The 26,743-nt window shown below is 39.5% G+C and overlaps 1 protein-coding gene across 1 annotated transcript in view; it reads left to right on the top strand.

Annotated features, from left to right (window-relative positions):
- The window catches only part of LOC309819884 (protein diaphanous homolog 1-like), a gene marked incomplete at both ends in the record, with an annotated part of 51,893 nt that extends 25,673 nt beyond the window's left edge, over positions 1 to 26,220 (top strand). The window contains 17 exons of the mRNA XM_082650335.1: positions 1,119 to 1,145; positions 2,157 to 2,312; positions 4,997 to 5,098; positions 5,436 to 5,566; positions 5,761 to 5,847; positions 6,692 to 6,755; positions 7,937 to 8,076; positions 9,294 to 9,402; positions 9,863 to 9,973; positions 10,292 to 10,410; positions 11,082 to 11,198; positions 11,831 to 11,946; positions 17,533 to 17,597; positions 18,516 to 18,695; positions 19,835 to 20,530; positions 21,418 to 21,532; positions 26,168 to 26,220. Of these exons, the coding sequence (XP_082506461.1) occupies positions 1,119 to 1,145; positions 2,157 to 2,312; positions 4,997 to 5,098; positions 5,436 to 5,566; positions 5,761 to 5,847; positions 6,692 to 6,755; positions 7,937 to 8,076; positions 9,294 to 9,402; positions 9,863 to 9,973; positions 10,292 to 10,410; positions 11,082 to 11,198; positions 11,831 to 11,946; positions 17,533 to 17,597; positions 18,516 to 18,695; positions 19,835 to 20,530; positions 21,418 to 21,532; positions 26,168 to 26,220 (2,388 nt within the window). The remainder of the gene's footprint in view (positions 1 to 1,118; positions 1,146 to 2,156; positions 2,313 to 4,996; positions 5,099 to 5,435; positions 5,567 to 5,760; positions 5,848 to 6,691; positions 6,756 to 7,936; positions 8,077 to 9,293; positions 9,403 to 9,862; positions 9,974 to 10,291; positions 10,411 to 11,081; positions 11,199 to 11,830; positions 11,947 to 17,532; positions 17,598 to 18,515; positions 18,696 to 19,834; positions 20,531 to 21,417; positions 21,533 to 26,167) is intronic.
- Between the last annotated feature and the right edge of the window lie 523 nt (positions 26,221 to 26,743).

Genomic DNA, 26,743 nt, shown 5'->3' with positions numbered 1-26,743 from the left:
AGGCATTTACTATACTCTTCTAAGGACATTAGCAAAAATAGATATGGTTTAAAACTAAGTATTAGAATGAAGAATTCCTGCTTTCCTGGAATACCTGCTTGTTCAGATTTTTTGGGGTAAAGTGTAGCACATATACAGAAGAGAATATAAAACATACAGAATAATTATAAACAGAACATCCATGTAACCATCATCCATATCAAGAAATAGAATATTATTGTAAGCACCCCTGAAGCCCCCTGTCCCCTTCTGCAGTCATTACTCTTCCACCCACTTCAGGTAACCACTCTTTTGCCATTTGTGGTAATCATTCCCTTTATAATCGTACATCCTAAATAATATAATTTAGTCTTGCATGTTTTTAATCTCAGTGTAAAAGAAATAATACATTCACTTTTATGTTTGTGAGTAGCTGTAAGTTCATTCACTTTCTTTGTGTAATTGTTTTCCACTCTACCATTATACGAGTTTATCCATTCTATTCTTGATAGCTATTTGGATTGTTCTCTGTTTTATTGATAGATATTACAGTGTTGCTGTGAACATTCTTGTTATACACAACCTGCTATATATGTGCAAGTTTCTGAAGGGTAGATTTATAGGAACTGATATGTTGAGTTGTAATATATCTGCATATTTTAACTTTACTAGATCATGCCGTACTGTTTTCCAAAGTGGCCATAGCAATTTACATTCACACCCACAGTGTGTGAGAGCTCCCGCTGCTCTGTGACTAGACAGACACACATGAAAATTTTTGCCAGTCTTGAGTGTGAAATGATATCTCGTTGTGGTTTTAGTTTGCATTTCCTTGTTTACTAATGCAGTTGAACATATTTCATAGGTTTATCAGTCATCCCATTTAGAGTTTTTTCAGTTCTCCACCTTTTTTTCCCCAAAGGGTTATTATATTTTAGTGACCTTAAAACTCCTACCCCTTACCTAAGGGAATGTGCCAAGGAATAGTCTGGCAGAAATCTAGCATGTGGGAAGGAGCCTAGATCCTTTCAACTTATTTTCTCCTCTTTTTTTCCCCAACCCATCTGGTATTTGGGAGCTTTCCTGGCATTTCACTGATCTCTCTTCCCTTTCTTCTCCCTCGTTTTTCCTGTTCCTAGACTCTGAAGCGGCTCATGGCAGATGAGGTAAGGAAATTTTGTTCAGCATGTGCATGGCTCATTTCCTACACTATGATATTTACCAGTTGCAATAACTTTGACTTTCTGTAACTTATAAATGTGATATGGGTTCTATTCTCAGATCATCCCAAAGCTTTTTCCTAACTCTTTGCTCTGTTTGACCCATTGCATGCATTTTCCTGGCACATTCATTGGCTTCCAAGGTTAGGCATGTTCTTTAAACTCCAAGCTGACTTGCTGTCTGGATGTCACTCTTATCATTTGAAGCCCCAGAATGCTTGCAGATATTTACTGTTATTTTCAATCAGGTAATGCCGATAAGCTGCAGCTTATCGGTAGCTCTTTTTGAATCGAACACTTGTCCTTGCGGTTTGAGGAGCGGTTCATAAGCATTTGGTTGACAGAGAGATGACATATATACCCCTGAAGTAGATTATATTCTTTGCAAAGGGGATTTTGGAGAATATGTACTGAACTTTTGCTGCTTACATAACACAAGTGCTATGGAGCGTACAGAAGAAAGAAAAAGGAATGGTTCCTGGTTTTAAGGCATTTCCTTGTTTCTTGTATATGACTTATATCTATTAAAATCTATGGTCACACTTACCTCTTGAAGGGAGAGATCCTCTGAGGACCTGGCCATATTTATTATTGGATAGCTAGAGGGAAACAAAAGGCATTTTACTGAGCACTCTGCACATGAGGTGCTGTCAGTTCTGTGCTGCTAGAGGGCTTAGAAATGACAGGGGAGCTAAAGAACAAAGTTTTCTCTTTTTAGAGAGTTTCCAGTTCTTAATACTTCATTCCTCTTATCTTTGGATGAAGGTGAGAGTACAGAGTCCGTGTAGTAAATTAGGTACAAGGAAGATTGGTTTCTCTTTTTCATGTCAGAAGAGCCTTGAATTGGCCACAAACCAGAGGAGCCATGCACGTATAAGAAGTTAGAGGCTATTTGATGTGTGCTTTGTTGTGTAAACGAAAATGGATCACTGCTAATACTTTTTTATTCTTTCTCAGCTGGAGAGATTTACCAGCATGAGAATTAAGAAGGAGAAAGAGAAGCCTAATTCTGCTCATAGAAATTCTTCTGCATCATATGGGGATGATCCCACTGCACAGTCATTGCAGGATGTTTCAGATGAGCAAGTTCTAGTACTCTTTGAACAGATGCTGGTAAGTTTGCCACCCCAAAGCATTGCTTCTTCTTGAAAATGCTTTTACGAGCATGATGGGCCCTTTTTTGTGTACAGTCCCCCTTAACTATCCTTTAATTACAAAAAATTCCAGGCTTAACAGAAAACTTCTTAATAGCAGTCCCATTAATGAAGGGACTACATATACAAGCGCCAGTCCGTAAGATTGGAATCTATGAATTAGGCTTGGAAATATCTGATCACTGACCACCTTGTTAATGTCCTTCAGCCCAGCAGCACTTTAGCCACAAAGATATTTTAAATGAGTGGGCCAGCTCTTGTGGTAGTGTGATGACCACCTTTGGGTTAGCCAGAGTAGATAAAGTTTTAAAACATTCACAACAAAATCTATGTGAAGAAGAAGCTGAGTGACTTCCCTGGTGGCGCAGGGAATCCGCCTGCCAATGCAGGGGACACGGGTTCGATCCCTGGTCTGGGAAGATCCCACATGCTGCCAAGCAACTAAGCCTGTGCGCCATAACTACTGAGCCTGCACTCTAGAGCCCGTGAGCCACAACTACTGAGCCTGCGTGCCACAACTACTGAAGCCCGTGAGCCTAGAGCCCATGCTCCACAACAAGAGAAGCCACCGCAATGAAAAGCCTGTGCACCGCAACGAAGAGTAGCTGCCGCTCGCCACAACTAGAGAAAGCTCATGCGCAGCAATGAAGACCCAACGCGGCCGAAAATAAATAAATAAAAGGAAGGGAGGGAGGGAGGGAGGGAGGGAAAGAAGAAGCTGAGGAATAGAAAGGCATCGTTTGCCCGAGATCTTCTACTTAGTGGTGAATCTGGAAAGAGAATTCTGATGTTACAATCACTAGAAGACCTTTAAAGGTTGGGGCTGAGGTCAGTTCAATAATGAGCTGTGCATGGATGTGACTGACTTTGCTGTCTTCAGTGAGGACCATTGCGTGGGGAGGACACTGAGTGAATGTCCGCTAGTGCTAAGTCTTGGAAAGTTTTGAGTACATGCTTATAAGTTTCATAAGACCTATATATTAACTTGGATTTATGATCTCAGATTCAATTAGAGATTAGTGGCAGGCCTAACTTAATTAAAAGCATGCACTTAAAACCCTTAAAACTGAGGCCTGGTACCTGTGGTAGTCACCACTCAACCAGTACTACTATTATTACTTTTCCTTGAAGCTTTCAGTTTGTCTCATAATAATCCAAGTGTGTTAAGAGTCCAAGAGTATGATCTATCAAGACAGTCTCTTGGCCTTGGATTGCAAATTTAAATGTCTTTAGGGCCAAGGGAGGAAGCATAAATAAGTTAAGCAGGCTACATAGAAGATGATAAAAAGGAGAAAGGACTGCAGTAAAATGAAGGACTTTTGACATTTTTGATAAACTCCAACCACAATTCAGTTCCAGTAGGTTTTGTAGCATTCCAGTTGGGAATGCTAGCCCAGTAGTGCCAGATATTTTTGTTTTTCAAAAGAAGCTAGAAATCTCTATTTTTTTAAAAAAACAAAAATTGTTTTTTAAAAAACAAATATCATAGCCAGCATTCAGATTTCCTGAATTAGGTCATTTTTAGAAAAACAATTTGTTTGTTCAAATCATAATTCCAGGTAAGGTCCGTTGTGATATTCTACTAAGTTTCATTTGAACTGTAGGTTTTCCTCCCTCTCTTTAATCCTTGCTCTTGTTATAAAAAATTTGTTGAAGAAACTGTTTGACCTGTAGAGTTTTCCATAATCTTAAATTTGATGATCGCATCCCTTGGCGCTATAAATTCATATTTTTATATGAAGTCTCTCAAATTTAAAATGTTGAGCTAGCCAGACAAAACATACTTTATCTTTGGGTCTGATTCAACCTGAGGGCCAGTATTTTGCAACTTCTTTGTTCAATTTATCTGTAAAAGGAGGAAGAAAGCACCAGGAATTGAGTCAGAAAGAAGTCAAATTATTACTGTGACAATTTGGTGGTGGTGATTCCTTCACACATCACACACATACACAAATACACACATGGGGGAGAAATTGAATATACCCTTTTTTTTTCTCCTATACTTTCCCCGTTTCAAATAATATTCTGGACTTGTTAGGGTTAAACTTGTGCTCACAAAAATAGGAGGCTCAGACACATGGTTATATATGTAACAGGGTCAAGCAGAGCCTTTCCCCCAATGACACACTCCAGGTTATGTCTGTTGAGGGAATTTGTCAGTTTCCAGTTCTTTCTTCATGGGAAAGGAGTTTGTACAGGGACTTAGTTAACCAGGGGTAATGGGTGTTTAGGCCCTAGAGTGCTGCAGATTTTGCTGGTGTTTGCATGATGCCAGTCATCCAGTGCTTCAGTCTGAAGAGATGATTAAGGTCCATTCTAAGTGCAGAAAATACTATGTTTGCTTTTCTTTCAATAATGCAAAATAAGTTTTCCCTCTATATTGAGAGTCCATTTTGTTAGGGAAAAATTTAGTGTATGTGTATAAAAATGTCTGTTGGGATTTATAATAAAATGTTAACCATATTTATCCCTAAGGAATTCCCATCATCTATAATAGCTTAAGTCTCTAAGGATCAGGAAAATTTATTTATTCAATAAGCATTTAGTGTGTTCATCTCTTTACTAAGTATACTAAACATTAAACACTGAAAACTTGTAAGGAATTCAAGGCAATTTTTCCCCCTTTTTTCCTCCCGTTTCTAGTTGGATATGAACCTGAATGAGGAAAAACAGCAACCTTTGAGGGAGAAGGACATTATCATCAAGAGAGAGATGGTGTCCCAGTACTTGCACACCTCCAAGGCTGTGAGTCCTGGGGCAGGTACCCACGACGTGGGAGGCTGTGCCCTTATCTTGGACCTGTTTGTTTTGCTACTTTTATAGAACTTTTCATGTCCACATCAGTTTTATTTCATTCTTTTATATAAACCTACTCATTTGAGTTACTTTTCTTACATACTTTTGCCTGATTCGATCTTCATGAAGTATGTATGGGTAATGGGAAGGAAATTCTGAGTCTCACATAGTTTGGTGGTATATATAATGGGTGTTTGCCCTCATATTGTTTAAACTGTATTAACTAATTCTGGTCCAATTTATGACTGAGTCCAGTGTTTACTAATCTCTGTATGCTCCTTTCCAGGGCATGAGTCAAAAGGAGAGCTCTAGGTCAGCTATGATGTACATTCAGGAGCTGAGGTCGGGCTTGCGGGATATGCCTCTGCTCAGCTGCCTGGAGTCCCTTCGTGTCTCCCTCAACAACAACCCTGTCAGGTGAGGATTCTGAGGTAGTAACAGGAGTGAGAGCCCAGTGTTGGAGCTCACTGGTGGGGATTAAAGATCAAAGGAGTCAGGGAATTATGAGACTGTTTTGGATTGGAAGTAAAGAGTTGCCAGGATATACTTTATTTTGGTGGATACTTATTGATTTGATTTGATATTGCATCGTCTTTGTCTCTTCCTTACAGTTGGGTGCAAACATTTGGTGCTGAGGGCCTGGCTTCCTTATTGGACATCCTTAAACGACTTCATGATGAGAAAGAGGAGACTGCTGGGTGAGGACTTCCGAGTCTTGGCATCTTCTAGGTGGAGGGTAGTAGAGGACTTGGCTGTTTGCTCTAAAGGAGAAAATGGCAGTTAAATGGAAAGTTATGGACTAGGATATTATGTTGTTAGCTGAGAATGGGGTTTATCGTAGGGGTGACCGGAGAATGAAGGATGATTATAGGTACAGGGAAAGGAGGAACTTAAATTTCACGGTGAATAACACAAGATATATACCACATAAGATTGTGAGTCTCCCAGCACAGGTTCTTATCCAGTCTGGAAACAGGGTCTGATTTAGTCTAAAGCTCTCCTGTGATCTGGTCTGGGTCATATCTCATTTGGAAGTCTTATAATACACTTGATCAGTTTGGGACTAGCTTTATGATAGTCTTCAGGATTGGAATAATTCTGGGGATACCTTGCACTGTCTTAGGTTAGGCTACCTTGAAGCCAGCCTGACCCAAAATGATTTCTCTACTTCCTGGGATCTTTCCAAAACAAAACACAGGACCTCTACCTCCTGAACGTACAGACTTGAAACCTCTGATGCAGTGAGGCAAGCAGTAATAGGTGGGATGTTATCCTGATAGAATTTAGCCCTTAGGAGCCTACAGGGAGTTAAAGAGAAGATTTTAATATAATACTGAATTCTTGGTTTATGAGAGGATTAACCAATGGTTCTTTCTTCAGCTACCTCTTTTCGCCAGTGTTTTAGGGTAGAGTGCTATGTGCTAGAATTTACTCAGCTACTAGTTGGGAGTGTTCCTAAGACCCTTGTTTACAAGATTGAAAAGTCAAATGGGGAGGGGTATAGAATGAAGGGACTTCACTGATTATGTCTTCTACATGCAGAAGCTACGATAGCCGTAACAAGCATGAGATCATCCGCTGCTTGAAAGCTTTTATGAACAACAAGGTAAGATATTTCCCATTCTCATTCAACCCCCATCGTGACCGCTGTTTTTTCTCTTCTGTTGGCAGACTCAAAAAGGGACCTAGGAATATGAGGTTCAAGGCTTCTAGCTTTCCCTTTTAGTACCGTAACTTTTTGATCACCACATACACATACTTTTATGGATCTTTTCCCTCAGTTGTAATGTCTGTTTCAGAGGATAGGCTTAATTTTCTTCTTCTGTTTATACTTTTTTTGCTAATTCTTAAATTTCCTGACCTGTAGTTATTATTTTTGGAAGGTTTACTTTATTTTCTGCTTATTTGTTGTTGTTTTTTCCCCAGTCTATTCCTACTTTACAATCTTTTCTTCCTTCCTTTCTTTTTCTTTCTCTCTTTCTCTCTCTCTTCCTCTTTCTTTTTCTTTTTTTGTCTGTTTAGTATTTAAACTTAGGGATCCTACAGTTATTTGTTCCTCAGTGCAAATCTGTCTTCCTCACTATTTAATTTTGTTATAATTATTCCACTGGCTTAGGGGGAGCATTGAAAAGAAACATAAGAATCAAAGTTTTTATTCTTGGAAGACATAGAATTCTGTTGTGTCTTCTAGAAAATTATTTTGCTCTGCTCATTTCTGTTTAGCTATATTGGAAAAAGTGTTCTACCCTATATTAGTTTGCTAGGGTTGCTATAACAAAGTACTACAAACTGGGTGTCTTAAACAACAGAAGTTCATTTATCTCACAGTTCTAGAGGCGATACGTCCAAGATAAGGTGTTGATAGGGTAGGTTCCTTCTGAAGGCTGTGAGAGAGGGTATGTCCCATGCCTGTTTCCTAGCTTCTGGTGTCTCGCTGGCAATCCTTGACATTCCTTGGCCTGTAGATGCATCACCCCAATCTCAGCTTTTGTGTCCACATGGCGTTCTCCCTGTGTGCACATCTGTGTCCAAATTTCCCCTTTTTATAAAGATAACCATTATATGGGATTAAGGGCCCACCCTACTCTAGTCTGACCTCATGGTAATCTAATTACACCTGCCAATGACACTATTTCCAAATAAGGTTACATTCTGAGGTAATGGGGGTTAGGACTTAAACATACGAATTTTGGGAGGAGCACCATTCAATCCATAAGAACCCGTAAACTTGTCCTTGGTTAGATGCTCTCACCTTTAAGCCTCCCTTTTCTCTTTTTGTCCTACCAGTTTGGAATCAAGACCATGTTGGAGACAGAAGAAGGAATTCTGCTGCTGGTCAGAGCCATGGATCCTGCTGTTCCCAACATGATGATTGACGCAGCTAAGCTGCTTTCTGCTCTTTGTATCCTAGCACAGCCGGAAGACATGTATGTGACTGGAATTATTTTTCTTCTCTATTTTTTTTATCATCTTCTTTAGTCTAGAGGAATATTAAGTTGCTTGGGTGTCCACTTAGTCTTAAATACTAGGTAAGACTATATTTCTTACATGAACACTGTGTATCTTAATATTTAAGAAAGATTGTTAAGAGATGGAAGCTGTTCTGCATGTACCACTGGTTATCAAAGGTACAGCAGGATCTCCTAGATCTCCATTAATGTCTGTATTGTCTAGGACAAGGGTTTCTTTTTACATTTTTTTAAAATTCAGAAGTAACACACCATTATTTTTAAAATTCAAACAACATAGAAGTATATGAAGTACAATTTAACAACATCATCCCTTTGGCAAACCCTATTCAGCAGAGGTAACCACTGTTAATGGTGTGGTACAGTCTCATAGATCATTTTCTAGCACAGACAAATATTTACTAAATTCTAACACACCTGCCACTCCAAAAGATGGTTTCTTAGAATTAAGGAAAGATGGCTTATGCCTATAAAACCAATCTCATGTATAGGATAGATTTTTATTTTTGTGGAGGGGTTTGGTTTAACAAAAGCTAAATCATACCACCATTCTTTTCAACTTGTTTCTTTTTATTTAACAGTAGCTCTTGGACATTCTTCTCTGGCAGTACTTCTAGATCTATCTTATTATCTTTAGTGGCTGTTTAGCATTTCATACTCTGTACGTCCCATAATTTAATGATTCCTTCATTGCTAGACTTTTAGGTAGAATTTTTTTTAGCACATTCTGACCCCTGCTCCAGATGATAAAAAATTTTATTATCAATTCTTGTGCATATATTCTTTGTACATATATTATTTCATATTTATGTGTTTATGTTAGATAGATTTTCTAGAAGTAAGCCAATGTTATGTGCATTAAAAAATTGGTACTGTTAAATGCCCCTCCAAAAGTTGTACCAATTTATATGCCATAGAACAGGGGTCTTAATTTGGTAAATATAGGTAGGAGTCTGGGGCGGATTTTAGGGAGTGCATTTTTCTGAAGAGATGGTCCTTAGTTTCCTGTTGATCTGGCCTCTGCTCCAGGTGATGAGAAGAAGAATGTGAGAAATCCAGAACATTGCTAATGTCTGTTTCCTAACTGATCTATGCCTCTGTATAATATACCTGTTGTGTACCTGTCTGTGTCAGAGCACCCAACCAGTTCTCTCCCTTTCCTTACTGTCTGGCAGGAATGAAAGAGTTTTGGAGGCGATGACAGAAAGAGCTGAAATGGATGAGGTGGAACGTTTCCAGCCACTGCTGGATGGATTAAAAAGTGGGACCTCCATTGCTCTCAAGGCATGTATACCTATGAAACTTGGCCCAAAAGTAGAATTCAAGATAGAAAGACTTAAGTTCATTTGACCTTTTAAGAGAACACATGGAGTGGTTACCAATGATATATATTTCAAAGTTCTTTCTGAAGGGAAAATGATTACCCTTCTCTCCAAGAAGGCAGAGAAAGAACTGTCTTCCTCATTATGAGATGGAAAAAAGTCATGGTATTTATTTACAGGCTAGAAAAATCAAGGCCTAGAACAAATTATACCATAGAATCTCTGGAATCCTTTAGACCTCTGAACTCTCCAGACCTGTGTTTAAACCAAGTTGTATTGCTATATATAAGGAAGTCATTCTTGTAGTTTTTGTACTGAATCTTCTAGGTTATATTTGGGGGCCTCAGAATGCATGTAAAGAGAATGGAATCTTGATCTCTAGGAGTTAACATTGACACAGCTGCTGAATTTTCTTATTTTAGGTGGGATGCCTACAGCTGATCAATGCTCTCATCACACCAGCTGAAGAACTTGACTTCCGAGTTCACATCCGAAGCGAACTGATGCGCTTGGGGCTGCATCAAGTGTTGCAGGTGAGATGTAACACTTCATTAGAAAGGCTGGGCTGGTTCCTTCCCGCTCTTATAACCCCATCATCCCTGGGAAGACTTCGGTTTTCAGTTTAAAAACCAGGTTGAGGGAGTGCCCTGGTGGTCTAGTGGTTAGGATTCAGCACTTCCACTGCCGTGGGCCAGGTTCAATCCCTGGTTGGGGAACTGAGATCCCGCAAGCCATGCGGCACGCCAAAATTTAAAAAATTAAAAAAGAAAAAAAAAAGGTTGAAATGTTTGGGCTTTTAACCAGCATAGGACACTTTTGGGTTCCCTGGCCTATACTTTTGCTGTTGACAGGACCTTCGAGAGATTGAAAATGATGATATGAAAGTGCAACTAACTGTGTTTGATGAACAAGGAGAAGAGGATTCCTATGACCTGAAGGGACGTCTGGATGACATTCGAATGGAGATGGAATATCCTTTTACTGACTGGGTTGAAGACACCAGACATTCAGTTGCATTCAGTTGTAGATCCCTGTAAGGAATGGTGTGGAGTTGATGACTTACACGAGGGCATTAGCCCTGTCTTCTTTGTAGATTAGGCAGGTGCCTTTTGATTGCCATTGGATATATTTACGTCATTGTGGACCAGAGAAGTTGGGAAAGGCGATCTGAGGGTTGCTCAACATGGAAGCAGCCATCAAAATTAGTATAGACCTCCTAGAACATGATAGCTTAGCTTATTAAAATGTAGAGCTGGTTTTGGGAGAACATAGACAAGTCAGGGAGTGAGGTTGTAATTTGCTCTCTTGTATGTTTCCATGAGACTGACGGGGAATAATTTGGTTACCTATTGATACTTGCCACAAGTGACTTTGAGGCAGTTACCTTTTTGTGTCTTGTCTACTGCTCGATTTTCAAGCCAAGTACTAGGAGTTTTCTATCTCTGTGTATAGTACCCCCTGACCCACTGGTCCCCTGGCCAAAGAAAGTTTATAGAGCTTAAAGTTTAGGGCAGGGTTTACAGGAGGAACAGCTGTTAGAATAGAAGTGGCATCTTGCTACTTCTCCCGAGAGTTGGGCAAGCTACCTGTCAAACTTAGTTTCTAAATATATGCTTTCCTTAGCCTCTTCTCCTTTTCCACTGACTTCAGTGAAGTCTTCCAGATTCTCTTAAACACAGTGAAGGATTCAAAGGCAGAGCAACACTTCCTGTCCATCCTGCAGCACCTACTCTTAGTCCGAAATGACTACGAGGCCAGGTAAGGTGGTATACCTGTGGGAAGTTTTGAATTTGAGCCTAAGTGGAGAGTGCAAACTTCTTAAATTCAAAGATTGTCTGTAGAGAGAAAAGGAAAAGACAAAGACATGGATTAGAGTTCATTTTTAGTTTCAGATTAAGGGAGTTGCCAGTTGTCCCTTTAATCCAACTGAAAGGCATCTCTGTGGAAGAGATGAGAGTGTATAAGGTGAACTGCCTCCCTCTTTTGGAATGGGGTGGTGGGGTGGAGTGAAGATGATAGCAAAGGAAGGCAGCCATTTAAAGTTGATTCATGTTGGAACATGAGATTCAAGCAGTAGAGTAGAGATTCAGCAATAGTAGTATCCATCACAGGCAGGATCAAGCTCGAATTTTAGATGGAAAAGGATTTGCACTCGGAGGCAGATGGCAAGAAGTTTTGACTTCTTTCTATCTGAAGTAGATGGGGTAGCTGATGTGGAAGAGGGGGATTTCTTAGCATGGCAGCAATACTTGTTAATTTCATGAAAAGGTCTTTTCCAGAACATTTATCCTCAGGTCCTTCTGCTGTCAAAACAGTTACCTTTCTTGATCCTGAATACCAAAATTTTATTTTGGTTTTCCTTTAATAACCTTATTTTGTTTCTTCTGTAGACCGCAGTACTATAAGTTGATTGAAGAATGTATTTCTCAGATAGTTCTGCACAAGAATGGGGCTGATCCTGACTTCAAGTGCCGGCACCTCCAGGTTGATATTGAGGGATTGATTGGTAAGCATATTTGTCTGTCTGGTTCCATAAAACATTGCTTCTTCTGTCTTTCATTTTGCATCTTTCTTTCAGTGAAAATTTCAGAGAAGATACTTTTCTAGCCCCTGGTATTTCCATTTTCACCCTTTCTTAGGTGATATAACCAATACCTGTGCTAGGAATATATAGGCCTTTAGTTTATTTCTACATAATTCTAAAAATTTATCCTGTCTCATACACCACCCCACGTTTTGAAGGGTCTTCAGCTATTGTCTGCTACTCCTGCTGGTCCCAGAGATTCATAAGTATTACTTGTAGGTGTTCTCTGTGCCACCTGACATGGTGGCCTTACTGCATAACAGGCACTCAGAAATTATATGTTGAACTTAACTGAAAGTTCCATTTCTTTGTCTAGTACAGAACATTCTTGTCTAGTACAGAACATTCTTGTCTAGTACAGAACATTAAGAACATTTCTTTGTCTAGTACAGACATTCTTTGTCTAGTACAGAACATTCTTTGTCTAGTACAGAACATTAAGAACATTTCTTTGTCTAGTACAGACATTCTTTGTCTAGTACAGAACATTCTTTGTCTAGTACAGAACATTCTTTGTCTAGTACAGAACATTAAGAACATTTCTTTGTCTAGTACAGAACATTCTTTGTCTAGTACAGAACATTCTTTGTCTAGTACAGAACATTAAGAACATTCTTTGTCTAGTACAGAACATTGAGAACATTTCTTTGTCTAGTACAGACATTCTTTGTCTAGTACAGAACATTCTTTGTCTAGTACAGAACATTAAGAACATTTCTTTGTCTAGTACAGAACATTCTTTGTCTAGTACAGAACATTCTTTGTCTAGTACAGAACGTTAAGAACATTTCTTTGTCTAGTACAGACATTCTTTGTCTAGTACAGAACATTCTTTGTCTAGTACAGAACATTAAGAACATTTCTTTGTCTAGTACAGAACATTCTTTGTCTAGTACAGAACATTCTTTGTCTAGTACAGAACATTAAGAACATTCTTTGTCTAGTACAGAACATTGAGAACATTTCTTTGTCTAGTACAGACATTCTTTGTCTAGTACAGAACATTCTTTGTCTAGTACAGAACATTAAGAACATTTCTTTGTCTAGTACAGAACATTCTTTGTCTAGTACAGAACATTCTTTGTCTAGTACAGAACGTTAAGAACATTTCTTTGTCTAGTACAGACATTCTTTGTCTAGTACAGAACATTCTTTGTCTAGTACAGAACATTAAGAACATTTCTTTGTCTAGTACAGACATTCTTTGTCTAGTACAGAACATTCTTTGTCTAGTACAGAACATTCTTTGTCTAGTACAGAACATTAAGAACATTTCTTTGTCTAGTACAGACATTCTTTGTCTAGTACAGAACATTCTTTGTCTAGTACAGAACATTAAGAACATTTCTTTGTCTAGTACAGAACATTCTTTGTCTAGTACAGAACATTCTTTGTCTAGTACAGAACATTAAGAACATTTCTTTGTCTAGTACAGACATTCTTTGTCTAGTACAGAACATTCTTTGTCTAGTACAGAACATTAAGAACATTTCTTTGTCTAGTACAGAACATTCTTTGTCGAGTACAGAACATTCTTTGTCTAGTACAGAACATTAAGAACATTTCTTTGTCTAGTACAGACATTCTTTGTCTAGTACAGAACATTCTTTGTCTAGTACAGAACATTAAGAACATTTCTTTGTCTAGTACAGACATTCTTTGTCTAGTACAGAACATTCTTTGTCTAGTACAGAACATTCTTTGTCTAGTACAGAACATTAAGAACATTTCTTTGTCTAGTACAGAACATTAAGAACATTTCTTTGTCTAGTACAGACATTCTTTGTCTAGTACAGAACATTCTTTGTCTAGTACAGAACATTAAGAACATTTCTTTGTCTAGTACAGACATTCTTTGTCTAGTACAGAACATTCTTTGTCTAGTACAGAACATTAAGAACATTTCTTTGTCTAGTACAGACATTCTTTGTCTAGTACAGAACATTCTTTGTCTAGTACAGAACATTAACATTTCTTTGTCTAGTACAGACATTCTTTGTCTAGTACAGAACATTCTTTGTCTAGTACAGAACATTAAGAACATTTCTTTGTCTAGTACAGACATTCTTTGTCTAGTACAGAACATTCTTTGTCTAGTACAGAACATTAAGAACATTTCTTTGTTAGTACAGAACATTAAGAACATTTCTTTGTCTAATACAGAACATTAAGAACATTTCTTTGTCTAGTACAGAACATTCTTTGTCTAGTACAGAACATTCTTTGTCTAGTACAGAACATTAAGAACATTTCTTTGTCTAGTACAGAACATTCTTTGTCTAGTACAGAACGTTAAGAACATTTCTTTGTCTAGTACAGAACATTAAGAACATTTCTTTGTCTAGTACAGAACATTAAGAACATTTCTTTGTCTAGTACAGAACATTCTTTGTCTAGTACAGAACATTAAGAACATTTCTTTGTCTAGTACAGACATTCTTTGTCTAGTACAGAACATTCTTTGTCTAGTACAGAACATTCTTTGTCTAGTACAGAACGTTAAGAACATTTCTTTGTCTAGTACAGACATTCTTTGTCTAGTACAGAACATTCTTTGTCTAGTACAGAACATTAAGAACATTTCTTTGTCTAGTACAGAACATTTCTTTGTCTAGTACAGACATTCTTTGTCTAGTACAGAACATTCTTTGTCTAGTACAGAACATTAAGAACATTTCTTTGTCTAGTACAGAACATTAAGAACATTTCTTTGTCTAGTACAGACATTCTTTGTCTAGTACAGAACATTCTTTGTCTAGTACAGAACATTAAGAACATTTCTTTGTCTAGTACAGACATTCTTTGTCTAGTACAGAACATTCTTTGTCTAGTACAGAACATTAAGAACATTTCTTTGTCTAGTACAGACATTCTTTGTCTAGTACAGAACATTCTTTGTCTAGTACAGAACATTAAGAACATTTCTTTGTCTAGTACAGAACATTAAGAACATTTCTTTGTCTAGTACAGACATTCTTTGTCTAGTACAGAACATTCTTTGTCTAGTACAGAACATTAAGAACATTTCTTTGTCTAGTACAGAACATTCTTTGTCTAGTACAGAACATTCTTTGTCTAGTACAGAACATTAAGAACATTTGTTTGTCTAGTACAGACATTCTTTGTCTAGTACAGAACATTCTTTGTCTAGTACAGAACATTAAGAACATTTCTTTGTCTAGTACAGAACATTCTTTGTCTAGTACAGAACATTCTTTGTCTAGTACAGAACATTAAGAACATTTCTTTGTCTAGTACAGACATTCTTTGTCTAGTACAGAACATTCTTTGTCTAGTACAGAACATTAAGAACATTTCTTTGTCTAGTACAGACATTCTTTGTCTAGTACAGAACATTCTTTGTCTAGTACAGAACATTCTTTGTCTAGTACAGAACATTCTTTGTCTAGTACAGAACATTAAGAACATTTCTTTGTCTAGTACAGAACATTCTTTGTCTAGTACAGAACATTCTTTGTCTAGTACAGAACATTAAGAACATTTCTTTGTCTAGTACAGACATTCTTTGTCTAGTACAGAACATTCTTTTTCTAGTACAGAACATTAAGAACATTTCTTTGTCTAGTACAGACATTCTTTGTCTAGTACAGAACATTCTTTGTCTAGTACAGAACATTAAGAACATTTCTTTGTCTAGTACAGACATTCTTTGTCTAGTACAGAACATTCTTTGTCTAGTACAGAACATTAAGAACATTTCTTTGTCTAGTACAGACATTCTTTGTCTAGTACAGAACATTCTTTGTCTAGTACAGAACATTAAGAACATTTCTTTGTCTAGTACAGACATTCTTTGTCTAGTACAGAACATTCTTTGTCTAGTACAGAACGTTAAGAACATTTCTTTGTCTAGTACAGAACATTCTTTGTCTAGTACAGAACATTCTTTGTCTAGTACAGAACGTTAAGAACATTTCTTTGTCTAGTACAGACATTCTTTGTCTAGTACAGAACATTCTTTGTCTAGTACAGAACATTAAGAACATTTCTTTGTCTAGTACAGACATTCTTTGTCTAGTACAGAACATTCTTTGTCGAGTACAGAACATTCTTTGTCTAGTACAGAACATTAAGAACATTTCTTTGTCTAGTACAGAACATTAAGAACATTTCTTTGTCTAGTACAGACATTCTTTGTCTAGTACAGAACATTCTTTGTCTAGTACAGAACATTAAGAACATTTCTTTGTCTAGTACAGACATTCTTTGTCTAGTACAGAACATTCTTTGTCTAGTACAGAACATTAAGAACATTTCTTTGTCTAGTACAGACATTCTTTGTCTAGTACAGAACATTCTTTGTCTAGTACAGAACATTCTTTGTCTAGTACAGAACATTAAGGACATTTCTTTGTCTAGTACAGAACATTAAGAACATTTCTTTGTCTAGTACAGACATTCTTTGTCTAGCACAGAACATTCTTTGTCTAGTACAGAACGTTAAGAACATTTCTTTGTCTAGTACAGAACATTCTTTGTCTAGCACAGAACATTCTTTGTCTAGTACAGAACGTTAAGAACATTTCTTTGTCTAGTACAGACATTCTTTGTCTAGCACAGAACATTCTTTGTCTAGTACAGAACGTTAAGAACATTTCTTTGTCTAGTACAGACATTCTTTGTCTAGCACAGAACATTCTTTGTCTAGTACAGAACGTTAAGAACATTTCTTTGTCTAGTACAGACATTCTTTGTCTAGCACAGAACATTCTTTGTCTAGTACAGAACGTTAAGAACATTTCTTTGTCTAGTACAGACATTCTTTGTCTAGCACAGAACATTCTTTGTCTAGTACAGAACGTTAAGAACATTTCTTTGTCTAGTACAGACATTCTTTGTCTAGCACAGAACATTCTTTGTCTAGTACAGAACGTTAAGAACATTTCTTTGTCTAGTACAGACATTCTTTGTCTAGCACAGAACATTCTTTGTCTAGTACAGAACGTTAAGAACATTTCTTTGTCTAGTACAGACATTCTTTGTCTAGCACAGAACATTCTTTGTCTAGTACAGAACGTTAAGAACATTTCTTTGTCTAGTACAGACATTCTTTGTCTAGCACAGAACATTCTTTGTCTAGTACAGAACGTTAAGAACATTTCTTTGTCTAGTACAGACATTCTTTGTCTAGCACAGAACATTCTTTGTCTAGTACAGAACGTTAAGAACATTTCTTTGTCTAGTACAGACATTCTTTGTCTAGCACAGAACATTCTTTGTCTAGTACAGAACGTTAAGAACATTTCTTTGTCTAGTACAGACATTCTTTGTCTAGTACAGAACATTCTTTGTCTAGTACAGAACATTAAGAACATTTCTTTGTCTAGTACAGAACATTAAGTTCCATTTCTTTGTCTAGTACAGAACATTATTAAGAAAAATAAAAAGAACAAAGACTGCCCTTTGGTTATGTAGAAGGGCTTAGGCAGAGAGAGGGGAATACGAGAATTGGGAACTTGACTTCCTGACTGTTTGCCTTCTTTTTAGATCAAATGATTGATAAAACAAAGGTGGAGAAATCTGAAGCCAAAGCTACAGAGCTGGAAAAAAAGGTATGTATGAGAGATCAAAAATAATGGGAATATATCTTTCTTTATCTAAGGATTTTGATTTTTCTGACATGTGAAACAGTTACCTGTGATATATTCAGTGTTTAGCACACAGTAGCAGTTCCTAGGGTAACCCTTTCTGCTGTAGGTTACTCAGTGGAGAAAGTGGTGTGGATGTGATCATGAGGAGCTAGTCAGTCGTGAGTTTGCACAGTTCTTGGGCCCCTGAGCAGGAGGAAAGACAGGTGACACTCTCATATAACATTGACAGCACTTGGGTTTGCTTGGCGACTCAGGCCTTTTATCCATAGAACAACAGGAACTGGAATATGTCTGAATTCTCTTTGATTAAGGACTCCTATTGTTTTTGTTTTTTTAATTTTTTTTTTTTTTTTTTTGCGGTACATGGGCCTCTCACTGTTGTGGCCTCTCCCATTGCAGAGCACAGGCTCCAGATGCGCAGGCTCAGCGGCCATGGCTCATGGGCCCAGCCGCTTCGCGGCACGTGGGATCTTCCCAGACCGGGGCACGAACCCATGTCCCCGGCACTGGCAGGCGGACTCTGAACCACTGCGCCACCAGGGAAGCCCAAGGACTCCTATTGTTGATAGGTTTTTGATCCTTGAGAATACTGGGATTGTGCACCTTAGCTGTCCTGGTTAAATGTCTTTAAAATCTTAGTTGTTGCTGTTTTTAAAAATAACTCCAAGTATAGATAGACTATGGAAATAATCCCTGGCTTCCCCCTCCTTTAACCTTGATTTTAAGGTTGAAATCATGGTGGCCTTTTTTCCAGGCATCCCTTGCGTCAGTGAGCTCAATGGATCAAGGATTAGCACAAAACAGTAAATTATGGGGACTAACACCTGGCCTTTGCTGAGTTGGAGAGCTTACTGGGAGCCTGATTTCTTTCTCCTCTAGCTGGACTCAGAGTTAACAGCTCGACATGAGCTACAGGTGGAAATGAAAAAGATGGAAAGTGACTTTGAGCAGAAGCTCCAGGATCTTCAGGGAGAAAAGGATGCATTGGGTTCTGAAAAGGAAAAAATTGCCACAGAGAAACAGAACCTGGAAGCAGAAGTGTCTCAGCTCACAGGAGAGGTAATATCTGAACAGAGAAGGCAGAGTGACCTGTAACTGCCATCAGCAGCCTCAGAGTGAGCTTGTGTTGGAGCAGGACTGTCACCTTACTCCCAGGGAGGGTTCAGATACTAATAGGTAATCTAGTTAGATGGCACATATTTTTAAAATCATAAGCTGTTTTGTTTTGGAAGTAAGTAATACATAGATGGAAAATTTGGAAAATACAGAACAACACAAAGAATAGATGAGTCACAGTACTACCCAGAAGTAAAGATAATAGCCTTCTAATAAATTTAGGAGTAAATACTAAATAAACTGTTCTCATATTTGCTATTTTTCTCTTATTTTAGTCATCTCTGGACAGATTTATGCCCACACACTCTCTGCAGTTATAGATATTTATATGATCTGTGATACTTGATAACTTGATCACCTAGGTGGTTATATAATTACCTGTATAGCACATATGTTAATTACATACCTAGAATATTTGATTTACTTGATCTTTGCATTTTCTTTCTTTTTTAAAAAATTAATTTATTTTATTTTTGGCTGCATTGGGTCTTTGTTGCTGCGCGCGGGCTTTCTCTAGTTGCGGTGAGCAGGGGCTACTGTTCGTTGCTGTGTGCAGGCTTCTCGTTGCGGTAGCTTCTCTTGTTGTGGAGCACGGGCTCTAGGCATGTGGGCTTCAGTAGTTGCAGCACGCAGGCTCAGTAATTGTGGCTTGCAGGCTCTAGAGCTCAGGCTCAGTAGTTGTGGTGCACAGGCTTAGTTGCTCCGCGGCATGTGGGATCTTCCCGGACCAGGGATTGAACCTGTGTCCCCTGCGTTGGCAGGCAGATTCTTAACCACTGCGCCACCAGGGAAGTCCCGATCTTTGCGTTTTCTAATCAAAGGGAGAGTTTAACATAAACTTTGAAGTTGCCGTTTTAATGCAAAGCATACTGAACTAGGAACATGAAGACCTGAATTCTAGTTTTGTCTCTGTCACTAAATAGCTATGTGACTTTAGGTGGAGCCTTTCAACTGTCTGACTCCTTTCACTCCCTTCATGTGTAAAGTGAGAAGTTTGGATTAAGTAACTTCTTGGGTCCTTTCCAGCCCCAGTGGTCCCTGAAGTGGAGTGAGAAGTACTCCCATTGGTGTTATTTCTTTAGGTTGCCAAGCTGTCCAAGGAACTGGAAGATGCCAAGAAAGAAGTGGCTTCACTCTCCACTGCAGTTACTGCTGCAGCCCCTCCTAGCAGTGCTACTTTTCCCCCTGCCCCTCCTTTACCTGGTGACTCTGGGCCTGTCAGTCCCCCCTCACCCCCTTTACCAGGAGAGGTTAGCACAGCCTCTGCACCCCCTCTTCCTGGGGGTGGGGCCATTCCTCCTCCACCACCTCCTCCTCCTCCTCTGCCTGGGGGTGCCTACATCCCCCCACCCCCTCCTCTGCCTGGGGATACCTGCATCCCCCCACCTCCCCCTTTGCCTGGGGGTGTTGGCATCCCCCCACCCCCTCCTCTGCCTGGGGGTGTTGGCATCCCCCCACCTCCCCCTTTGCCTGGGGGTGTTGGCATCCCCCCACCTCCGCCTTTGCCTGGGGGTGTTGGCATCCCCCCACCTCCGCCTTTGCCTGGGGGTGTTGGCATCCCCCCACCTCCTCCTCCTTTGCCTGGAGGACCAGGAATGCTACCTCCCCCTCCCCCTCTTCCTGGTGGAATCCCTCCACCCCCTCCATTTCCTGGAGGCCCTGGTATTCCTCCACCTCTCCCTTTTGGAGTTCCTGCAGCCCCAGTTCTGCCATTTGGATTAACCCCAAAGAAACTTTACAAGCCAGAGGTACAGCTCCGGAGGCCAAACTGGTCCAAGGTGAGAATTTCTGTCCATCTCTTCATCAGTAGATTTTAAGAGACCACTTCAGTTTCCTACTTTGTGTTTTGTGCATGGTTGGGCTTCCCTTTCTTATGGCTCACATCTGTCTGTCTTCAAGTTTCACTCATGTGTATGTTTATTCAGCAGATAATAGGCAAATCCTATATGCTGGATATCACTCGGGAGAGTTCTTCGAGCCCTATACTCTGCTACAAAACCTAAACTTATCCTTAAGTTAATATTTTTGCCCTTTTCTCTGAGGATATGAGTGCCATGGGATACCACACAGTTTGATAATAGTCATTTCACCAATCTGCAAGGTACTGATAAATTTTGCTGATCCAAAAGTCATGGATTTATGGATACAACTCCCTACCACTCCCACCCACCCCCACCCCGGTAAATAAGTTACACAGGATATGTTTGCATGGCACAGTGTGTGTTTGAGAGCGCTGTGATTCTGCATCAGCCTTTTGCTTCTGGAAACCAAGGTAAAATAAAGGAGCTTAGGGATTTGTTCATATAAAGTGAACAAATTTGGTACAGTTCACCACCCTGATGGGAAAAGTGTAATGTAGAGCAAGGGAAGATGTGAAATAAAGCCTTAATGCTTCTAAAAGTAGAGGATTTGGGGTTAGAAGGAGGATAAGCAGCATAACTGATTCTAGTTGTTGAATAATCACCAATAAACACATAACCTGGAATCATCGTCTCCTGGTCCCACCACAAAGAGCATAGCTGTTCTCTGTGTCTCAGGTTAGTCTTATTTTAGTATGATGTTGACAATAACCAGCCAGCTGCTTCTTTTGCATCTTAATCAGTTTTCTAGGATGGAAAGTACAGAGCTCAGTTTAGTAACTCTTAACACCTGCCTGTATCCACAGTTTGTCGCTGAGGACCTTTCCCAAGACTGCTTCTGGACAAAGGTGAAGGAGGACCGATTTGAGAACAATGAACTTTTCGCCAAACTTACCCTTACCTTTTCTGCCCAGACCAAGAGTGAGTCCTTTCCTCTTTCATGCAAAGGGCCAGTGTAGGACTTAGAACATTTGTTAAGGGGGTCTCCCATTTCTTTCCCTTCCCTGGGTGAGGGTTGAAGAGAGCTGGGAGTTCCTATTCAGAAGAAAATAAGCTGGTTTTGTATTCTGGGGATGCTGGAGTTGGCAAAGAGAACTGTTGCGTGTACGTATTTTTCCCCCCAGTTTTTTTGCATGTAGGTATTTTACATGCATGTAGGTATTTTACACAAGTGTAACTTGTGGGGATATGAGGTTAATGTGACAGAGCTCAGGCTGGTCTGAGAGTATCATTTTGATGATACTCTTGAATGGATTCTGGCACTGCCTTTAAGGCGCCTTCTTTAGACCTACATATGTAATTGATAAGAGCTGAGCAGAGTCTTTAGTAGGTGAGGTGGCTGAACAACTGTGTTTGTAAAATAACAAAGAACCATATGTGATCCCTTTTCTTTTTTCCATTTCTTTCCAATATCTGATGCTTTCTCCTTCCTGGCACTTTGCTCCTGCAGCTTCAAAAGGTAAGAATACAGAAGAGCCTTGTAGTTGGGTCTCTTGAATATTAGAGAAAAAAAATGAAACAGATGTAAAGGGATTTCTCTTTAGAAAACTAAGACTAGAAATTGGGGATTGATTTCTCTTTTGCTAGGTTTTTCTTGAGAGTCCAGAAGGACCAGTAGCTCTGATGTTAGCTGACAGGGAAGAAAATTATTTTAAGTTGAAGCTACAATATACTTGCTCTTTCTTTGGAAGGTGAGGGACAACTTAAATAATACTGTTACTTTACATTTGTGTTGTATTTTACAAATTTCAAAGTGCTTTAACATATTCTGCCCTATTAGGACTGCAAAGAAACCTTATGAGGTAGGTTGGGTGTATATTATCTCCGTTCCATAGCTTACATAGCCTTATTAGTTAGGTAGCTTGCCCGAGGTTTTATATGGCCAGATCCAGGGGTCTTGACTTCTGGTCTGTCTTTTCATATAAATTCTTGCTTTTCTTTTTCACCCTCATATCTTCCCCTTTATTTTAGAAGAGCTGATCTGTTTTGCCCTTTTCTTTCTTCACTTCCTAATTCTTGTGGTTTCGTGCTGTCTTGTGATGGGACACTTACAGTTATTTCCCCAGAGGGATGCAGTATTTGCAAGATATTGTCATGTACCTAATGACAGTTATAACCTAATAATTTTGTATTTCCATCTTCTTCCAGCTTTTTTGTTTATTTAGAGGTTTATTATGACCCTAGTGATGACAATTAAGTGCAACTTCAGAGCACTCCTCCCTCCCCCTGCCAGTAAATAAGCATTTTTAAAGACAGTTACTACTTTTTTCCTTAAGTGATCTGATGGGACTAGGCTGCACTTCATTCTAATAAGATACCTAACAGAGGGAGTTTTCTGGTGGCCTAGTGGTTAGGATTCGGTGTTTTCACTGCAGAGGCCCGGGTTTCATCCCTAGTCAGGGAATCATCCCGCATGCTGCATGGCATGACACAGCCAAAATACAAAAAAAAAAAAAAAGAAAGAAAGAAAGAAAAGAAACCTGTGCCTCTGGCAGCCCCTAGTTACACATATGTATCTAGGAGTCAAAGATCACAGTGCTCAGGCCTGCCCTGTTGCCCTAGCATTCTGGGCAAAGTTGCCTTTTCCTCTAAGAGATATATCACCTTCTGAACTAAAGTTCAGCTCGGAGAATTACTTCTACCTGCTATTAAAAATGCTGTGATAATGACCACTTATACTACTCTAGAATATCAGCAAAGACTAGTTGACAATCAAAATCAAATTTGTAAGTTCACAGAATACATCCCTGTGTTGGCCACTGGTGTCATTTTCTTTCTGGTGGCTGCATTCTGAGTGCCACTGCAAACGTACACTGACTCGGTCCCTTTTCCTGCCTGCTCTGTCACCATCCTTCTTTTATCCTGTACATTTGTATTGCTGTTGATTGCAGTGGAGTTTTCTGCAGTTTAGTGGTTTGCCTCGGCATTTTATTCCCACTGTGAATTGGTATGTAGTGTGTGTGTATGTATATATATATATATATATATATATATATATTTTTTTTTTTTTGGCTGCGTTGGGTCTTCATTGCTGTGCAAGGGCTTTTCTCTCTAGTTGTGGCGAGCAGCATCCACTCTTCATAGCGGTGTTCGGGCTTCTCATTGCGGTGGCTTCTCATTGCGGAGCACGGGCTTTAGGCGTGCGGGCTTCAGTAGTTGTGATTTGCGGGCTCTAGAGCACAGGCTCAGTAGTTGTGGCACACGGGCTTAGTTGCTCCGTGGCATGTGAGATCTTCCCAGACCAGGGCTTGAACCCATGTCCCCTGCATTGGCAGGCAGATTCTTAACCAATGCACCACCAGGGAAGTCCTGGTATGTAGTGTTTTTTTTTTAATTAATTAATTTATTTTTGGCTGTGTTGGGTCTTCGTTTCTGTGCGAGGGCTTTCACTAGCTGCGGCGAGCGGGGGCCACTCTTCATCGCGGTGCGCGGGCCTCTCACTGTCGCGGCCTCTCTTGTTGCGGAGCACAGGCTCCAGACGCGCAGGCTCAGTAGTTGTGGCTCACAGGCCCAGTTGCTCCGCGGCATGTGGGATCTTCCCAGACCAGGGCTCAAACCCGTGTCCCCTGCATTGGCAGGCAGATTCTCAACCACTGCGCCACCAGAGAAGCCCTGTAGTATTTTTTAAATACCTAAGCAAGACCTTATCTCATCGTTTGTTATTTTCAACAGTGTAACCAAACTTTTTAATGTTCTTTTAGCCTTCAACTTCTGCCCTGGAAACTATTTTCTGTTCATTGATGATTCTAACTTCCTGACAGCTTTGGCTCCCGCCCCCGCCCCTTAAATTATTCTTAGAAATCTCTGTATCTTAATCTGAAAGGCATAAGTATGAATTAGTCAATTTAGTTTAGTGTCAGTATTGATTTTCATGTAATAATAATCATCATTAGTAGTTTGCTGCTACTTTGACGAAGGACATTTCTAGCTAGTCTTTAAATATCTTTACTTTAGTTAGCACTTTCAGGTGTTAAATTGGCACCCTGCCTTAATTTCCCAGTCTTTTTATTAGGAAGCACTAGAGAAGGTGTTCTTGAAAATTATTAAATCATGAACAATTTTCCAAACATCCTAAATCTTACTCATTTAAAACAATTCCTGGGATAGATTTTTTTTTTCCTATCAAACAAGTACTTATGGTTTACCCAACTCTAACAGTTATCACATGCAACGAAACCTTCCTGCTTGTCATCAACCACACTACATCTGTATGTTTCCAGTCATCTTCTCCCAAGAAACAAATGCTGCTCCCTTTAAAAATTATTTCTTCCTTGCATTTTCAGTGTTTTACTGACTTTAATGTTTGGTTTATTTTTTTCTTCTACATTTTCTTGCTTTCTTTTCCTTTGAGTTACTCTGCAAGTCTATAGTGATGCAAGCAGTATTTGAATGTCAGGGCTTGTTCTAGTGTGTATTTCTTGGTGACAGAACAGTTGCTTTGACATCGTGTACATGGGCATCAAGTAGCAGATGGAGGTGCTGCATGTGGACCCAGTGCCACAGTACCCACTGTGATCAGGGTAACTCATCTGCTCTGCCTTTTCTGATGCAGTTTTGAGCCTCCCTCTCTTGGTGCTCTGGTTGACAGACTTAATACAGACTCCTCCCAAGTAGCCCCTTTCTTTCAACATGGCCCCCCAAAAACACTTTAGTAAAAAAGACTTTAGGCTTCTAGAGTTTAGGTTTTTATCAGGTAAGGAATTTCAAGCTAAGAAAACTTCAGAGGTGAGGACTCAGAGGATCTAGAGCTCCTCAGTATGAAGGCAAGGTTTACTTTGCTTTTGGTGCTTTGAACATCTCTAGTATAACATTTCAGAATACCTTCATTCTTAATCCTTTTTTCGAGTAGGTAACCAGTTTCAGTTACCAAGTCTCTCATTCATAGCCTTAATATTGATGGTATAATTAAATGATAGATAAATACTCATTGCCACTCTATAACTATTTCATCTTCCAGATGAAGTAGAGATATGGGTTAAATAATTTTTTCAAGGCCTTATAGTAAGTGCCAGAGGCAGGATTCAGACTCCAGAGTGTGACTCCAAAGTCCTGCTCTAACCCCCTGCTTCCCAGATGTGTATGTCCCTGCCCTAAGAGCTTCTGAAAGCTTAGATCCAGACAGAAGCTTGAAGAAGGAGATATGCTGGCTTCTGCTACCACCTCATTCATTCTGTCACAAATATTCTTAAATTGGAAGTGACTCTTATGAGTACAAAAAAGGAACAACATTAGATTAGGGAAAGTAAGATACCAGATATTTAGGGTTGAAGAAGAGAAGCCATGTTCTGATTACAGTATATTCAACTCTAGCAAAACTAATCCAGCTGGAGAAGCACGACATGCATATCTAGTACATAGACATCTTGCTTAAATGATTTCAGCCCAGTAGTTGCCAGTCTTGATGAAGAAGTTATCTGGACACAAGGTTTGCATAATATTGCATTGTTTCATCTCTCACTTGCTAAACACAACTCGCTGCTGTTTGTTAAGCATAGCTGTATCCCCCTTATATTTTAGTGGTACCTGAAACCTCCCATATACTGATGGCTCCTCCAGGAATGAACATCAAAGAAAACATCCGCCTCACTCTTGACATCTGCCTCCTGTAGGTCAAAGGTCTCGAGCCACTGCTTCATTAAGGTTCAGGAAGATGTGTGCCTTTTACTAAGAAGAGCTAAGAGAGAGGAAGTGGTTCTCAAGTTTATACTACAGATTCTTTTACGCATTTTTCTCTCTTAAGGATTATTGTCTTGTTTCTGATCTCTTGACTTTCTGTAAATCAGGAATTTACTTAGTTGATTTATTCCTTGACAGAGAATACTTTGAATTTTGATTTGATAGGCAGTGCTGTAAAACTTTTAGTCCTTTTTCACTCTCATGCTTATGGTTATCAGCCAGGAGTCTTTTTTTTTTTTTTTTTTTTTTGCGGTACGCGGGCCTGTCACTGTTGTGGCCTCTCCCGTTGCGGAGCACAGGCTCCGGACGCATAGGCTCAGCGGCCATGGCTCACGGGCCTAGCCGCTCCGCGGCACGTGGGATCTTCCCGGACCGGGGCACGAACCTGTGCCCCCTGCATTAGCAGGCGGACTCTCAACCCCTGCGCCACCAGGGAAGCCCTCAGGAGTCTTTTAT

This window comes from Grampus griseus (genome assembly GCF_964374135.1).
Source record: "Grampus griseus genome assembly, chromosome: 3".
NCBI classification, from domain to species: Eukaryota; Metazoa; Chordata; class Mammalia; order Artiodactyla; family Delphinidae; genus Grampus; species Grampus griseus.
The sequence above is the reverse complement of the archived record's forward strand: the minus strand, read 5'-3'. Positions and strand labels throughout refer to the sequence as shown.